This window comes from Scomber scombrus, chromosome 16, assembly GCF_963691925.1.
Source record: "Scomber scombrus chromosome 16, fScoSco1.1, whole genome shotgun sequence".
Classification (NCBI taxonomy): Eukaryota; Metazoa; Chordata; class Actinopteri; order Scombriformes; family Scombridae; genus Scomber; species Scomber scombrus.
The window spans coordinates 1443894-1462825 of NC_084985.1; the positions used below are offsets into that span (position 1 = coordinate 1443894).

At 40.5% G+C, this 18932-nt stretch overlaps 6 gene segments (V, D, J or C); 4 read left to right on the forward strand and 2 right to left on the reverse strand.

Annotated features, from left to right (window-relative positions):
- The first annotated feature begins 4135 nt into the window (after window positions 1-4135).
- LOC133996789 (immunoglobulin kappa variable 2-28-like) lies at window positions 4136-4708 on the forward strand. The segment is given in 2 exon segments: window positions 4136-4184; window positions 4401-4708. Coding segments are annotated over 2 exon segments (357 nt in total).
- Window positions 4709-6465: 1757 nt separating this feature from the next.
- On the reverse strand, window positions 6466-7907 carry LOC133996298 (Ig kappa-b4 chain C region-like; the record flags this gene model as incomplete). The annotated part of the segment is given in 2 exon segments: window positions 6466-6988; window positions 7874-7907. Coding segments are annotated over 2 exon segments (369 nt in total), but the record flags the coding sequence as incomplete, so codon positions are not given.
- A 509-nt stretch (window positions 7908-8416) lies between these two features.
- LOC133996260 (immunoglobulin kappa variable 3-15-like) lies at window positions 8417-8941 on the forward strand. The segment is given in 2 exon segments: window positions 8417-8505; window positions 8613-8941. Coding segments are annotated over 2 exon segments (381 nt in total).
- A 2651-nt stretch (window positions 8942-11592) lies between these two features.
- Window positions 11593-12183, forward strand: LOC133996790 (immunoglobulin kappa variable 2D-29-like). The segment is given in 2 exon segments: window positions 11593-11644; window positions 11861-12183. Coding segments are annotated over 2 exon segments (375 nt in total).
- A 1932-nt stretch (window positions 12184-14115) lies between these two features.
- LOC133996304 (Ig kappa-b4 chain C region-like) lies at window positions 14116-15471 on the reverse strand (the record flags this gene model as incomplete). The annotated part of the segment is given in 2 exon segments: window positions 14116-14556; window positions 15438-15471. Coding segments are annotated over 2 exon segments (363 nt in total), but the record flags the coding sequence as incomplete, so codon positions are not given.
- A 514-nt stretch (window positions 15472-15985) lies between these two features.
- Window positions 15986-16519, forward strand: LOC133996258 (immunoglobulin kappa variable 4-1-like). The segment is given in 2 exon segments: window positions 15986-16074; window positions 16182-16519. Coding segments are annotated over 2 exon segments (390 nt in total).
- The last annotated feature ends 2413 nt before the right edge of the window (window positions 16520-18932 follow it).

Here is an 18932-nt window from a genome sequence, read left to right on the forward strand (position 1 = left end):
TCCAGTGCTCTGGGAGAGTTTATAGTCCTGAGAGTTGAACACTGGATGACTGACAGCTGTCCTTCATGACAACAGAAGCCACAGAAATCCTCCTCATCAAAAACATGACTTTGATCTCCGTCCTCATCTGGACTCTCCTCTGCTGCTGCTTCACAGGTAAAGTCCAGAGAATCAAACTCCTCTCCTCTATGAACATCCGTCCCTCTGAAATGAAGCCCACAAAACCATGATGCTGCTTTATGTTTTTGTCTCTGTATCCTCAGAGTCCAGAGGCCAGATCACAGTGACTCAGTCTGCAGCAGTGAGATCTGCTCTGGGAGGATCTACAACCATCAACTGTAAGACCAGTCAAGATGTTTATGTGGATTCAGATGGTGACCACAATTTATTCTGGTACCAACAGAGAGTTGGAGAAGCTCCTAAACTTCTCATTAAGTATGCTACCACTCGAGCATCAGGGATTCCAGGTCGTTTTTCAGGCAGTGGATCAAACTCTGACTTCACTCTGACCATCAGTGGAGTTCAGGCTGAAGATGCAGCAGTTTATTACTGTCAGAGTATTCATGAAATCAACAGTCAGGAAGTGTTCACACAGTGAAAAAGCGTCGTACAAAAACCTCCCTCAGTCAGACTGAACAGAAACTGAACTGACTGCTGCAGCTGGAAGCTACTGCAGAGACTGATACAGTTCACTGAACACACACACACACACACACACACACACACACACACACACACACACACACACACACACACACACACACACACACACACACACACACACACACACACACACACACACACACACAGATGATAACATGATAGAAGTTGAATGAAATTATTTAGTTACACTGATGAAATGTGATATGAAGTTTTACATTTATAACATCAGGTTCTTTAAATCTTGAATTAAACTTCTGTATCAAGGCGTCTCCACAGCTCAGCAGCTGATTGACAGTTCTGTGTAGACTCTACCTGTTAGCTGTTCTAGCTGTGTTCACTTTCTCTCATATTCACTTTGTTATACAGAGCAGTAACAACGCTGCTGAAGACAAAGTTTGGACTGGCAGTAGTGGATCTGTTAGATGAGGATAATATCATAGTTGCAGCATTAATGAAAAGAAAAAGATCCAGTGGAAGAGCAGATATTCAGTGAGACCACTGAACATGTGGAAGCAGCTGCACACTGATCAAAGCTCTTGTGGCGTCTACAGTTTGTGAATCGCAGCTACATGAAGATTATTGTTTGAAAGAATTGCACATTAGTGACTTTATGATCCTCTGAGCTCCAACAGATGTAAATACAGACTCTCAGACACAGAGGTATAAATCAGCCTTTTATTATTCATCAACTCATCAATACAACATTACACCAGTCAATCCCACAATCTGTCTACTAGCTTCCTGTCTCTGCTCCTCCATCCACATGCTGTAATACAGAACAATACAGTACAGAGCAGGACAGAGAGGACACATGTGAAGGGCACACACTCACTGCTTCTGTTCAACTTTAACTTTTCCCATCTGGAATCCTCCCTCAACATCACTGGCACTGCCCTCTCCTGGTTAAGGTCTTACCTCACAGACAGACAACAGTTCATCAACATCAATAACTGCATCTCTTCCACCGCTCCTGTGCTCCAAGGTGTCCCCCAGGGATCGGTGCTTCGTCCTCTCCTCTTAATCCTCTATATGCTTCCCCTGGGCAACATCATCTGTCGTCACGTTCTCCATTTCCACTGCTATGCTGATGACTTCCAGCTCTCTACATCTTCACCAAATCCATCACCACCGCAACACACTCCACTCTCACCAACTCCCTCACTGAATAAAATCATGGATGCAAGCCAACTTCCTCAAACTGAACTGCGACAAATCAGACATCATCATCATCGGTCCCAAATCCCTCATCAATACCACCCATAACTTTCACCTCACCATTGACACCTCTACTTTGTCCCCCTCCTCACACATCCGCAACCTTGATATTATTCTAGACAGTAACCTCTCCTTCCAAGACCACGTCAACCACATCACAAGAACTGCCTTCTTCCACCTCAAACACATTGCTCGCCTCCGTCCATCACTCTCGCCGCTTAAACTCTCATCCACGCCTTCATCACATCCAGACTCGACTACTGCAACAGTTTTCTTTATGGCTGACCTTCCAAAATCATCAATAAACTCCAGTATATACAGAACTCTGCTGCCCACCTTGTTAACCATACCCGTTCCCGTGACCACATCACCCCCCTCCTTCGTACTCTCCACTGGCTCCCTGTACCACAACACATTCATTGTTCACTGTGTTTTCTTTTTTTTGTTGTTTTTTTTACCCGTGCTTCTGTAAAGCGTCTTTGAGCTTCAAAAAAGCGCTATACAAAATAAATGCATTATTATTATTATTCTTATTATTATAACTTTTCCATCTTTAAACATAATGAAAAAGTCCAGAGTGCCAAACATTTAACACGTTTATTAACAAAATAACCAACAAAAACTGAACAAAAAGAAGGGAAGACACCCAGACCAGTCCACAAAGGGATGAAGGATCGGGGCTGTCCCCTCTAATCTAATCATAGAAAGTAAATGGACTACCAGACCCACCAAACACACAGAAAACTAACAAACATAAAGAAATAAAACATTACAAAACAACACAAACTGCTGCTGCTGATGCTGTGAAGTAGAAGAGAGTGTGAGCCAAATGTCTCTCCCTCTATATCGGTCCTCCCTCAATCAGACTGGATCAGGACCTGGGAGAAAACACACAACATTATGAATGGAAATTCATGTTATACAAATCCTTTCCAGCAGGGGGCAGTATGTTATAGTGACATGAATAGATCTTTATCGTTTACATCAAGCAACAAAAAATAATGAAAATGTGATGATTCTGTTAATCAGTCAGAGCATTTCCATAGAGAGCCACTTTGCATCAGCAGCACCATGCTCCAGTGCTCTGGGAGAGTTTATAGTCCTGAGAGTTGAACACTGGATGACTGACAGCTGTCCTTCATGACAACAGAAGCCACAGAAATCCTCATCAAAAACATGACTTTGATCTCCGTCCTCATCTGGACTATCCTCTGCTGCTGCTTCACAGGTAAAGTCCAGAGAATCAAACTCCTCTCCTCTATGAACATCCGTCCCTCTGAAATGAAGCCCACAAAACCATGATGCTGCTTTATGTTTTTGTCTCTGTATCCTCAGAGTCCAGAGGCCAAGTCACAGTGACTCAGCCTGCAGCAATGAGATCTGAACTGGGAGGATCTGCAACCATCAACTGTAGCCCTAGTCCTGTACTTTATACTTGGGCTGGCAAGTACCTTTTAGCCTGGTACCAACAGAGAGATGGAGAAACTCCTAAACTTCTCATTTACGAGGCTACCAGTCGAGCATCAGGGATTCCAGGCCGTTTTTCAGGCAGTAGATCAAACTCTGACTTCACTCTGACCATCAGTGGAGTTCAGGCTGAAGATGCAGCAGTTTATTACTGTCAGAGTGCACATAACATCAACAATCAGTGGGTGATCACACAGTGAAAAAGCGTCGTACAAAAACCTCCCTCAGTCAGACTGAACAGAAACTGAACTGACTGCTGCAGCTGGAAGCTACTGCAGAGACTGATACAGTTCACTGAACACACACACAAACTAATGAGGCAATGACTTATCAATGACTCTTTAGCACTAAAACTCCCGTCCTTTGATGCTTCTCTTTGGGCATTAGCGAGCAACAATCCCATCTCCATTTCTGCCTTCAACATTTAAGAAATTATGTAAACTATCCACGCATAAGCATCATGAACAAATTGAACGTACACATTTGCCTTCCAACATTTTAATAATGTCTTGCTGTACTGATTTACCCAAACTTAATTGACCTGAGATATTAGCTGCCAGATAATATAGAAAAATGACTCTTTAAGTTAATCTACATGAGGATGATGTAAATGTTGAGTTGTCCCAGCAGTGAGGAGGAAATAGCATGATATGTTGAGGACAGCTACAGTTGACTGACTCTGTGTGTTTGCATATCTGTCCTGCCTCTCTGCTCCCAGCCGTTAAGAGGCCAGTGTTGATCAGTGGCTGTCCAGACCTTTCAGAGCCACTGACACGCCGCCAGCACAATGATGATGTCACTGACTCTACTGCTGGGCACCCTGGGGCTCCTTGTTCAGGGTGAGACTCTCTGCTGAAAACTTGGCTTCAGGATGCAACCAGGTTCACCACAATGATGTTCTGCTGTGATGGAGAAACACTGAAACAAGCAGCATTTACCTTCTTCCATCTATTCTCCATGTTAAAGAAATGATACTCTTCTGTTTTCATGTTGATCATCTTTCTCCAAGCTGGATTTGTCTCAATAAGCCTTCTCCTCTTTTTCATGTTTTCCAGGTTCATCAGGACAAATCATCCTGACTCAGTCTCCTGGATCTCACTCTGTTGCTCCAGGACAGACTGTCAACATTAAATGTAAAACCAGTTCAAGTGTTAATAGCAACCTCCACTGGTACCTTCAGAAATCTGGAAAAGCTCCATATCGTCTGATTTATTCAGCTACAACCCGTCAGTCTGGAGTTTCAGATCGTTTTAGTGGAAGTAGATCAGGCACTGACTTCACTCTGACCATCAGTAGAGTTCAGGCTGAAGATTCAGGAGTTTACTACTGTCAGCAGAGTCGCAGCAACCCGATCACACAGTGATACAACGTCATACAAAAACCTCTCTCAGCTGGAGAGGAACTGATCTGACTCAACAGCTGCACTCAGACCAAAACAACAGAGGTTTGACATAAAAGACATCACTTATTAAAGCAATAACTCTATAATTATACTTTTAGTTATTTAAAGTAAGTAACATTTTTAAGATTATTTAGTTGATACAGTGTCAGAACAGGATCACTGTGTTAGAGTGAGTCTCACTCAGAGTCAGAATCAAACACAGCTGAAGAATTTAATGTTTAATCTTCATGAAAAAGGTAGTGTAATAAAAGTTAAATCATGATTTATAAGACAAAATTTTCATGTTTTTTTCTATCTTTTTAGTTTTTAAAATATTTGACTATATATAACACATTATTATTAAAAGAGCAATTGTAGGAAATTAACATGAACACAGTTTGTTAAGCATTGAAAGATTGAACGTGCTCAACATCAGAGGCGAACAATACCAAAGACTCTCAGCTCTTAATAACTGATCATTTCATTTATTCATTTCACAGTAACAAAACATTACATTTTACAACTCTTCAGGAAATTAAAAGCCCATTAAATGTATTGTTTAATCTAATACAGTATCACATTATATGATTGTTTGTTTTAAGATTTCTTCTACATCCACTCAGTGACGTATATCTGTAACAATAGTGCTGAAGTGAGAGTTTGTACAGGCAGTAGACCTTATTAGATGAGGACAAGAGAATTTTTAAAGCTTTATTGACAACAAAAGAAAAAGCATATGAAGAGCAGATAGTCTGATACCAGTGAACATGTAGAAAGAGGACGAGGAGAAAAACAGCAGTGGAAATATACAGCATGAAACTGGAAGCAGACTGATCAGGAATCTTGTGGTGTCTGTACAGTTTGTGTATCAGCGCTACATGAAGTAAACAGAGATGCTGCAAACGTGGTGTAAATACAGACTCTCACACACAGTTACAGTTGAAACCACAAGTTTACATTCACTGTATAAAAAGACATATAACCTTTTTTTATTCACTGTCTGACTTTATATCAGATGAAACTTTTACTGTTTTAGTCAGTTAGGATTACCAACATTATTTATATTTGCTAAATGCCCGAATAATAAAAGAGAGAATTTTAGACCATTTTTTATTACTTTCTTCAAAGTCAGAAGTATTGTCTGAAGGTTGTGCAACACCTGCAAGTTACCTGCCTTAAAAGCTATTTTCTTTTTATACAGAAGACTCTTAAGGGACTTAGAGACCCATGGTTTACTATTTGGATATACCTTAAAAACCTTAGTTGGAACAACAGTGTCCTCACAGTATGAGACCCAGCTACTAATAACATCAGTCAGTTCATCAATATCAGAGCAAGAGTCCTTAAACATGTTCCAGTCTGTGGAATCCAGGAAGCCCTGAAGATACAAGCAAGCCTCCTCTGACCAGTCTTTAGCATACAGTCAGTACCTTACCCCTCTTAAGGGCAGTGGACTATGAGGGGATGAGGTGCACACAGTTGTGATCTGAAGAGCCAAGAGGTGGGAGGGCGATGGATTTGAATGCATTTTTTACTGAGCAGTAGCACAGGTCTAGTGTTTTACTGCATCTAGTGGGGCACTTTACATACTATTAATTATTTAATAAAACTATTAATTCTGATTAATTCTGTGACCCCGAGACAAACAAAGTCCATTTAATTGATCTTCTGTAAATAATAAAAAAGGGACTTATGATGTAAGTTATTATTGTAATAAGATGCATTGAAACAAATTATTTGATTAATATGTCTTTATTGTTTTAACATACAGAGAATATCAGAATTATTGCAAGCAAAAAAATAACACACTTGAGAAATGTGATGATTGTGAAGAGAGAAATAGACAGAAAGAGACAGAGAGAGTTAAAGACATCAGAGTGAGAGCAGTAGCAGAGTAAAACCAGTAGCAGAGTCCCAGTGAGTCAGGTCAGGACTGGGAACACTGGTCTCTCCTCAGTGTCTCTGAGAGTGGAGACTGGGAGCCCTGGGTGGCCTCACAGGTCACAGAGCCCACCTTCCTCCACTGGTCTGCAGTGAGCCTCAGGGTGCTGCTCCAGCTGTAGTGGCCGTCCTGCTGCAGCACCCCGGGGCTCCTGCTCTGCTCCCAGCTGCTGCTGCTGCTGCTGCTGCCGTCCACCTTCCAGGCCAGACTCCAGTCTGAGGGGAAGCCCTTGTTGGCCAGACACATGAGCGTGGCCTTCCCCTGCTGCAGCTCCTGGCTGGAGGGGGGCAGCACCGTCAGGGTGGGGGCGACTCGACCCACTGGAGGAGGAGACAGAGAGAGAACATGAAGAAAGTTCATACAAAGAGAAAATAAACTCCACCCTGTTGGTTGCAGCAGAGGAGGCTGCTGGTTCTGTTGCTCTTTCTCAGATTGGATCAAACTGCTCTTCAGTGTTTCACTTCCCTCTCTGAGCTCAGTAACCATGGCAACAGACAGGCATCACTGATGAACCATGGCAACAGACAGGTTTCAGTACTAAAGATAAAAAGTTTCAAACTGAAAACTCCTACTTTAGTTTCAGTAACACACTTAAACATCAGTGTTAAACCATTTAATGTTATGTATTACAGAAAGAATTAAACACTTTTACTTGAGCATGTGTGAGTTTTAAATGAGTTTTTTTCTCCTCATTTACACATTTATCAATACTGAACCATCAACACAGACAGACTGCACTACTGACTAATATTTTAAGTGCTGGAAAATGAATCTTTCTAAATAAGCATGTGTTTAAATTACCTCAAGAGATATTATGGTATTCATTGTCTATAGTGAGAATAATAAAAAGTATCATTAAATTCATGAATCTGAGAGGAAGACTGAGTAAAACACATGAAATGCTTCCAGATAATAAGGACACAATGATGAGTCAAGTTATTGTCTTCAATAAGCAGCTGTACTTTAAAAGAACAATATAAATAATAAGAATGTAGAAACGGTCTATATGATAATTTCTGTGTAACTAAAGAGTTTTTTCATCTGATATATTTTTATCTGTATTACAGTGAAGCCTGTAGTGATCACTGCAGAAATATTACATTTATAAAACTACAATCCAAAATATTGAAGTAAAGCCTGAATTTATTGACTGAAAACATAATAAATGATGAATCTGAGATTATTTAGAAGTTAAATGTACTTACAGTTAACTTCCAGTCTGGTTCCTCCACCAAAAGTCCACCACAGTGATACAAACTCATTGAGCCGTCGTACAAAAACCTCTCACTGTAGAGAGACACGGCTCTCTGACTTTGACACAAACAAACTCTACAAAAACAGTTCCTGCTTTAAAAAAAAACAACTATTTATTTTATATGATATCCAATTAAAAAGTGCCCCAATTTTTAACCGTTAATCACATTTTTACATATATATTGTTAAATTTGTTTGAAAGTAAAATGTAATATTAAATTAACAGACAGAAGATGTACTGAAAGAAAATGTGTCTGCAGTCGTCAAAGCAAATCTACATAAAATGATCACTGACACATTATGAATCAATACTGTGATAAGTTGATTGATCCATTGATTAAACAGCATCATCAGAGTAATCCAAGTCCCTGTTGGAGTCAGTCAGAGCATTTCCATAGAGAGCCACTTTGCATCAGCAGCACCATGCTCCAGTGCTCTGGGAGAGTTTATAGTCCTGAGAGTTGAACACTGGATGACTGACAGCTGTCCTTCATGACAACAGAAGCCACAGAAATCCTCCTCATCAAAAACATGACTTTGATCTCCGTCCTCATCTGGACTCTCCTCTGCTGCTGCTTCACAGGTAAAGTCCAGAGAATCAAACTCCTCTCCTCTATGAACATCCGTCCCTCTGAAATGAAGCCCACAAAACCATGATGCTGCTTTATGTTTTTGTCTCTGTATCCTCAGAGTCCAGAGGCCAGATCACAGTGACTCAGTCTGTAGCAGTGAGATCTGAACCGGGAGGATCTGCAACCATCAACTGTAAGACCAGTCAGAGAGTTTATAATGATGGTTTCGACCGTTTAGCCTGGTACCAACAGAAAGATGGAGAAGCTCCTAAACATCTCATTTACGCTGCTATCTATCGAGCATCAGGGATTCCAGGTCGTTTTTCAGGCAGTGGATCAGGCACTGACTTCACTCTGACCATCAGTGGAGTTCAGGCTGAAGATGCAGCAGTTTATTACTGTCAGAGTTTTCATGATATCAACAGTCAGTATGTGTTCACACAGTGAAAAAGCGTCGTACAAAAACCTCCCTCAGTCAGACTGAACAGAAACTGAACTGACTGCTGCAGCTGGAAGCTACTGCAGAGACTGATACAGTTCACTGAACACACACACACACACACACACACACACACACACACACACACACACACACACACACACACACACACACACACACACACACACACACACACACACACAAAACACAGATGATATATAATGTTCATAGTGTCTCTATCAGTTTTCCTCCCACCTCATCAACCTGAAAGTTTCCTCAGATAAAGAGAACAGTTCCAGTGAAGAATCCCAGTCAGACCATTAAAACCACAGCAACATCTATCAGAGTCAGCTCCACTGATGTCCACACACACAACAAACTCACTATATATGAAACATGAATTTCCACAGATTTAACTGAAATTTCTAATTCAACAAATCTTTTATGTGTCTAAAAAAACTGCATCTTTAAAGAAGGTGTTCTACATTTCAATGACTACCATCTGCATTAAGCAGCCTGACAGCAGAAGGAATGAAGGAGTTAGAGTAGAGGTTTGTTCTGCTAATGGGTTCATCATGGCGCTGGCCTGAGAGTATAACAAAGAATTCACTTGACAGTATCTGGTCAGATTCATTAATAATAGACAGTTTGGAAGTTAGATATAAAGTTAAAGCTGCATTTAAAAGTTTAGCTACAAATGTACATATAATTTTATAAAGGCAGAATAATTAAGTTTGTTTAAATCAGTACAGCAAGACACTATTAAAATGTTGGAAGGCGAATGTGTACGTACAGTTTGTTATTGATGCTTATGCGTGTGTTTTGTACATCATCTCTTACATGTTGAAGGCAGAAAGGGAGATGGGATTGTTGCTCGCTAATGCCCAAAGAGAAGTATCAAAGGACGGGAGTGTTAGTGCTAAAGAGGCATTGAGAAGTCTAGACAGAGTTTATCTACATAACAGAGATGTGTGAGTTCAAATATTGTTTTGCTTCTTTCATTTTTAAGCCAAAACCATTTTCAGTCTCTCCCTAACAATTTCAAACAGAAGGACATGTTAACTGCTTTTACATTAAAAATACAATCATATAAAAGTCAGGATTCATTAAAGTGATATCTGATTAATAATTATCAATTTAACTTCTTTGAGGTGTTTTAGTTGAACTGTGTTAAAATGTATGATCTAAATGTTTTGCTTTGTAATTTTTTGCTGATTATTCATTAAACTGGAGGTTTGCAGCAGTGAAAATGATCAAATCCATCAAATAACTTGATTTCACTGCCACCAAGACAGATTCCTTTTGTAGCTGTTAGTGGAAATGTAAATAGTTTTTATGCTTTCAGCTCTAAATTGAAACAGTTTCTTGGAGAGTTTTACCTCCATGTTTCTTGTATATTACCTCATATTGTCACATCTAAATGTTGCCGGTCTAGTCGCTCTGCTACTCCGTACTTTCCCACTCAGCCCACCTCTGCTTCCCTCTGCCAGTCAGACACACCCACCTCATCAGTCTACTCTGTTCAGCTGGGCACTCAGGCACTCCACATCAGCAATCAAGCCATTATTTAAGCCTCTCCTGCTCACTCACTCATCTCACCTGTGGATTCCTGAGTGTTAGAGACTCTTACCTGATTGATACGTCAGTCTAGCTGTTCCCCACCGAACTAGTGTGTGTGTGTGTGTGAGAGCCTATTCACCTCGCTCAACTCACCAACTATAGTTGGTTTGTCTTCCCCAGCTTGGACCCTTTGACCCCTCCAAAGCCCACAGAGACTCTTTACCTGAACAATGAATTTTACTGTGTTGCTACTCACCTGGTTCCTTCTGTACCTGCTGAAGCTGACATTAAAAATAACCGCCAACTATTCCTTTGATCTGGTGGACTGCATTTGGGTCCAACACACACCTGTTACATACATAAGACATCAGAGCTGAGATAATGATAAATGTGACTTTTACACAGAAATGTTATTTTATTTTAAAGAACAAGAAAGAAACTCGAAGAAAATATCAAAGTTTATATAAAATGATAAAAATGTTTTAACCCTTACATGCTGTTCAGAGTCAAATCTGACCCATTTTTACATTTGAAAGCTTTAATAACACCCTATTACTTTCATTTACATAACCTTTCCACAGTGACCCACAGTTTACAAAAATGGAAATAAAATGCATTCTTTTTTAAAATTTTTGTGCCAGCTGATACATATTTTGATATATGCAATTGTTCAAATTTGACCTATGTGTATTAAAGAATATAAAAAATCAGATTTTGATGAGGTGAACTTGATCTATGAACTGTTTATTCTCTTCATCTCATATCTGGTGATTTTAGGGCTTCAGAAAAAACAAGATACACAATAGACAAAATGATAAAAAACTAAAACGAAGACTGACTAAAAACAAATCTGTATAATGAGCTAAAAATTACTTTAATCTCTCCCACAGGTTTTTACTCCTTAATGTTATGAACGATGTAAATGTTGAGTTGTCCCAGCAGGGAGGAGGAAACAGCATGATATGTTGAGGACAGCTACAGTTGACTGACTCTGTGTGTTTGCATATCTGTCCTGCCTCTCTGCTCCCAGCCGTTAAGAGGCCAGTGTTGATCAGTGGCTGTCCAGACCTTTCAGAGCCACTGACACGCCGCCAGCACAATGATGATGTCACTGACTCTACTGCTGGGCACCCTGGGGCTCCTTGTTCAGGGTGAGACTCTCTGCTGAAAACTTGGCTTCAGGATGCAACCAGGTTCACCACAATGATGTTCTGCTGTGATGGAGAAACACTGAAACAAGCAGCATTTACCTTCTTCCATCTATTCTCCATGTTAAAGAAATGATACTCTTCTGTTTTCATGTTGATCATCTTTCTCCAAGCTGGATTTGTCTCAATAAGCCTTCTCCTCTTTTTCATGTTTTCCAGGTTCATCAGGACAAATCATCCTGACTCAGTCTCCTGGATCTCACTCTGTTGCTCCAGGACAGACTATCTCCATCAGATGTAAAACCAGTTCAACTGTTAGAGCTAGTTTGGGTACTACCTGGCTCCACTGGTACCTTCAGAAATCAGGAAAAGTTCCTAAACTCCTGATTTATACAGCTACAACCCGTCAGTCTGGAGATTCAAATCGTTTTAGTGGAAGTGGATCAAACACTGACTTCACTCTGACCATCAGTAGAGTTCAGGCTGAAGATTCAGGAGTTTACTACTGTCAGCAGAGTCTCAGCACACAGATCACACAGTGATACAACGTCGTACAAAAACCTCCCTCAGCTGGAGAGGAACTGATCTGATCAACAGCTGCACTCAGACCAAAACAACAGAGGTTTGACATAAAAGAAATCACTTATTACAGCAATAACTCTATAATTATACTTTTAGTTATTTAAAGTAAGTATAATTTTGAAGATTATTTAGTTGATACAGTGTCAGAACAGGATCACTGTGTTAGAGTGAGTCTCACTCAGAGTCAGAATCAAACACAGATGAAGAATTTAATGTTTAATCTTCATGAAAAAGGTAGTGTAATAAAAGTTAAATCATGATTTATAAGACAGCATTTTAACATTTGTTTCTTTGCTTTTTAGTTCTTAAAATATTTGACTATATAACACATTATTATTAAACGAGCAATTGTAGGAAATTAACATGAACACAGTTTGTTAAGCATAGAAAGATTGAACGTGCTCAACATCAGAGGCGAACAATACCAAAGACTTTCAGCTCTTAATAACTGATCATTTCATTTATTCATTTCACAGTAACAAAACATTACATTTTACAACTCTTCAGGAAATGAAAAGCCCATTAAATATATTGTTTAATCTAATACAGTATCACATTATATGATTGTCAGATTTCTTCTACATCCACTCAGTGACGTATATCTGTAACAATAGTGCTGAAGTGAGAGTTTGTACAGGCAGTAGACCTTATTAGATGAGGAAAAGAGACATTTTAAAGCATTATTGACAACAAAAGAAAAAGCATATGAAGAGCAGATAGTCTGATACCAGTGAACATGTAGAAAGAGGACGAGGAGAAAAACAGCAGTGGAAAAATCCGATCCATTTAATTATTAGATGTTCTATGCCTTTATTTAGAAATACGACCCACGCAATCATTTAATATTTTGGACTATTCCTCCTACGTTACATTACGTTACAGAACAGATGCTGAGCAGTACAGGTGAGGGCTGCGTCACAACATACTCCTGCATGCGTTGAGGATGGTGGAGGCAGAACAAACACACACACACCAGCCAACTATAAATCTAAAGTTTGGAAACACTACTGGTTTTACAAGAGAGACGGACAATTTAACTAATCATATGCAATTATGCTAAATGTGCTGTGCTGCTGTAAAGTGAACAGGCAGCCCTACTAACTTTATTACATACCTGAGACAGAGACATGGTGTGAACGAGGAGGCGTCTGCCAGTGCTCCACCTGCAGCCTCGTATTCAGATTCATCTCGAGTGAATAGCTCCAAGAGTGGTGAGCAAAGTCTTGAAACTAACAGTTCCACTCGTTCAAAGACGATAACAGACGCTGGTCAGTAATAATAACAGTGAGACTCGTGTCTGTTTACAGCAGCATGGAAGCAGTTATGAAAGACCCATTTGAAGAAGTTTAATTTAGTTTTTATTGTACATTATATAGAAACTGCATTTTGTGTAACCTATACCTGCTGCTGAAAGAGCACATCTGCTGCCTGGCAGTAGTTTTTCATATTGCACTATAACTCATTGTTGTTAATCTTGAGCATCCTTAATTGTGAGGCAGATGTTATAAAAGTGTACCGTACTGTCAATTTGAAAAAGACAGAGAACACTTGTACAGTTCTTAGTAACAAGACCCGTTTGTGAAAGGTAATGCAAATGAGGACGTCCAATGTTTTATTGATACTTATGCGTGTGTTGTGTACATAATAATTTTCAGCATACTGGTATATAGACAACCAGCAGACAGATGTGAAGGACACCATGTGTTACCTGACTGCCTGGTATGTCCATTTATATTGAGGAGAGATCAGTTTTTGTACATTTAATGGAAACACTGCTATCATTAAGAGAGATTAATATGATCATTATAATAATAATAAAAAAGCTGCAAATATCATTGATTTGATAAACACGTCTTTATTTTGTTTGAAAAATTAAAATCAAAAAGCAAGAAACATCATTACTGCAACATTTAAAGATACAGAGGGAGAAAAAAACAGAGTTGCAGAGATCAGAGTGAGAGCAGTAACAGAGTAAAACCAGTAGCAGAGTCCCAGTGAGTCAGGTCAGGACTGGGAACACTGGTCTTTCCTCAGTGTCTCTGAGAGTGGAGCCTGGGAGCCCTGGGTGGCCTCACAGGTCACAGAGCCCACCTTCCTCCACTGGTCTGCAGTGAGCCTCAGGGTGCTGCTCCAGCTGTAGTGGCCGTCCTGCTGCAGCACCCCGGGGCTCCTGCTCTGCTCCCAGCTGCTGCTGCTGCTGCCGTCCACCTTCCAGGCCAGACTCCAGTCTGAGGGGAAGCCCTTGTTGGCCAGACACGTGAGCGTGGCCTTCCCCTGCTGAAGCTCCTGGCTGGAAGGGGGCAGCACCGTCAGGGTGGGGGCGACTCGACCCACTGGAGGAGGAGACAGAGACACAACATGAAGAAAGTTCATACAAAGAGAAAATAAACTCCACCCTGTTGGTTGCAGCAGAGGAGGATGCTGGTTCTCTTGCTCTTTCTCAGATTGGATCAAACTGGTCTTCGGTGTTTCACTTCCCTCTCTGAGCTCAGTAACCATGGCAACAGACAGGCATCACTGATGAACCATGGCAACAGATAAGTTTCAGTACTAAAGATAAAAAGTTTCAAACTGAAAACTCCTACTTTAGTTTCAGTAACACACTTAAACATCAGTGTTAAACCATTTAATGTTATGTATTACAGAAAGAATTAAACACTTTTACTTGAGCATGTGTGAGTTTTAAATGAGTTTTTTCTCCTCATTTACACATTTATCAATACTGAACCATCAACACAGACAGACTGCACTACTGACACATATTTTAAGTGCTGGAAAATGAATCCTTCTAAATAAGCATGTGTTTAAATGACCTCAAGAGATATTATGGTATTCATTGTCTATAGTGAGAATAATAATTATCATTAAATTCATGAATCTGAGAGGAAGACTGAGTAAAACACATGAAATGTTTCCAGATAATAAGGACACAACGATGAGTCAAGTTATGGTCTTCAATAAGCAGCTGTACTTTTAAAGAACAATATAAATAATAAGAATGTAGAAACTGTCTAAATTATAATTTCTGTGTAACTAAAGAGTTTTTTCATCTGATGTATTTTTATCTGTATCACAGTGAAGCCTGTAGTGATCACTGCAGGAATATTACATTTATAAAACTACAATCCCAAATATTGAAGTAAAGCCTGAATTTATTGACTGAAAACATAATAAATGATGAATCTGAGATTATTTAGAAGTTAAATGTACTTACAGTTAACTTCCAGTCTGGTTCCTCCACCGAACGTGTACCACAGTGATACAAACTCATTGAGCCGTCGTACAAAAACCTCTCACTGTAGAGAGACACGGCTCTCTGACTTTGACACAAACAAACTCTACAAAAACAGTTCCTGCTTTTAAAAAAAATGTTTATTTTATATGATATCCAATTAAAAAGTGCCACAATTTAAGCAGTTAATCACATGTTTACATATATATTGTTAAATTTCTCTGAAAGTAAAATTGATCCTTTAAATATTAAATTAAATCAGACAGAAGATGTACTGAAAGAAAATTTGTCTGCAGTCGTCAAAGCAAATCTACATAAAATAATCACTGACACATTATGAATCAATACTCTGATAAGTTGATTGATCCATTGATTAAACAGCATCATCAGAGTAATCCAAGTCCCTGTTGGAGTCAGTCAGAGCATTTCCATAGAGAGCCACTTTGCATCAGCAGCACCATGCTCCAGTGCTCTGGGAGAGTTTATAGTCCTGAGAGTTGAACACTGGATGACTGACAGCTGTCCTTCATGACAACAGAAGCCACAGAAATCCTCCTCATCAAAAACATGACTTTGATCTCCGTCCTCATCTGGACTCTCCTCTGCTGCTGCTTCACAGGTAAAGTCCAGAGAATCAAACTCCTCTCCTCTATGAACATCCGTCCCTCTGAAATGAAGCCCACAAAACCATGATGCTGCTTTATGTTTTTGTCTCTGTATCCTCAGAGTCCAGAGGCCAGATCACAGTGACTCAGTCTGCAGCAGTGAGATCTGAACTGGGAGGATCTGCAACCATCAGCTGTAGTGTCAGTCCAAAAGTGAGTGTAGGAAGTAAAAGTGGTAAAGAAATGTTATCCTGGTACCATCAGAAAGACGGAGAAGCTCCTAAACTCCTCATTAGCTACTATAGTGGTCGTGTATCGGGGATTTCAGATCGTTTTTCAAGCAGTGGCTCACAAACTGACTTCACTCTGACCATCAGTGGAGTTCAGGCTGAAGATGCAGCAGTTTATTACTGTCAGAGTCTTCATTATATCAACAGTGAGAATGTGTTCACACAGTGAAAAAGCGTCGTACAAAAACCTCCCTCAGTCAGACTGAACAGAAACTGAACTGACTGCTGCAGCTGGAAGCTACTGCAGAGACTGATACAGTTCACTGAACACACACACACACACACACACACACACACACACACACACACACACACACACACACACACACACACACACACACACACACACACAGAGTCATCTATGGACAGTAATATCTACATACTGAAGCAAAAAGAGGCGTGAATTAGACGTCACCATGGTCAGTCACAGGGAGAAAAAAGGCAGATTAAAAAGTTTCTGCTATAGTTTAAATTAGATTAGATTAGATTTACCTTAATAATCCCCGATGAGAAATTTAAAATGTCCAAGCAGCAATACCGCAATACATGGCACATACATGTCACAAAGACAACAAACAAGAAATCACACAAAATATCTAAGAATATAAAAACACACCCTCAGCATTGTTAGAACCCAGTATAAAAGCACAATGAGTATATGGATAAAAGTGCACATAAAGGCCCAATAAATACATAGGTAAAAGTGCATGTAAAATAGGTTCAGGGTGCATTTATGTAAGTGAGGCATTGTACAGTTGCATTGCAGCTGGTAGGAAGGATCTTTTGTAACGTTCTCTTGAGCAGCGGTGGAGTCTGAATCTGTTGCTGAATGCGTTCCTGAGGTTTTCTAGTGTTTTATGGAGGGGATGGGTCGTATTGTCCTGGATCTTGAGGAATTTTGTTTTAATTCTGTCCTCAGTCACCTCCTCAAGAGTGCTTAGGTTCAGACCAACCACAGACTGGGCCTTTTTTTATCAGTTTGTTCAGCTTATTGGCATCTTTTTTCTTAATACCCGACCCCCAGCACACCACAGCAAAGAAGAGAGTGCTTGCCACAACAGTCTGATAAAACATGTTGAGCATCTTGCTGCAAACATTGAAGGACCTAAGCCTCCTCAGGAAATAGAGCCGGCTTAGGCCCTTCTTGTACACAGCCTCTGTGTTTGATGACCACTCCAGATTTTTGTTCAGTAGAACGCCCAGGTACTGTTCCACAATTTCTACAGCGCTCCCACTGATGCAGACAGGAGAAGGTGGGGACTTGTTCCTCCCGTAGTCCACCATAATATCCTTGATTTTTTCCACATTCACCTGTGGAAAGTTTTCCTTACTCCACTGCACAAACCTGTCGATCAGACCCCTGTATTCCTCCTCCTGACCACCCTCCACACACGCAACAATAGCTGTGTCATCTGAGAATTTCCGGACGTGAAATGACATGAAATGGGAGAGCACTATTCCCTGGGGTGCCCCGATGCTGCAGATCTGCCGTTCAGACACGCAGTTCTGCAGCCTAAAAAACTGCGGTCTGCCCGTCAAGTAGTCTCTAATCCATGTGACCAAAGGAGCCTCCACCTGCATGTTCTTCAATTTGGCCTTTAACAGACTGGGCTGGATTGTATTAAAGGTGAAATCGAAAAACATGATTCTCACTGTAGTGTTCGGTCTGTCCAGGGTTTGCGTCCTCCACACCTACATGGGGCTGATACGCAAATTGAAGGGGGTCATCTGATATGTGCACCTGGGGTCTAAGGTACGCTACTATCAGTCTCTCCATCACCTTCATAATCTGGGAGGTCAATGCAATGGGTCTATAGTCCTTCAGAGCAACAGGATGCACCTTCTTGGACACTGGGACCAGGCATGATGTTTTCCAGAGTTCAGGGACTCTCTACAGGTGAAGGCTCATATTAAAAAGGTGTTGAAATACATCACACAGCTGACTGGCACATGCCTTCAGGACCAGTGGGCTGATGCCATCTGGTCCGACAGCCTTCCCCTGGTTGAGATTTAAAAGTTCTCTCCTCACCTGGTTGGCTGTGATGTGTAGTCCAGTGGGGGGTGTCAGCGTGGGAGTCAGGGATGAGAGGGACAGAGGGGGCAGGGGAGGATCAGAGTAGGATGGGCTACAGGGATTGATGGGGGGTCGGGGGGGGGGGGGGATGTTAGTTAAGACAGGCTGCTGCTTGCTACAGCGCCAGAGAGTGAGACAGTTATGCGTGTGTTGTGTAAATAATTTCATACATGTCGAAGGCTGAAAGGGACATTAAAATCTGACTTCAAATCTTTTCTTCTCCATGAACATTTCTCTTCCTCTGCTTAGTATTTTGTTTTTTTAGTTTCTGTATGTAAAGTGACGTTGAGTCCTTGAAAGGCGCTGTATGAATAAAATATTATTATAACTATCAAGAAAAATCTCCCTGAATTATTCTCTCAAAAATGTTTTATTGAGAGCACCTACGATGTTTTGACATGACGTCTTCATCAGGTAATTCTCAGTATTTGACCAAGAAGCTCCGTATATAAACTCCACCTTATTCAACAAAGGTGTGAGTCCCAAAACAGACCATCAATAACATCAG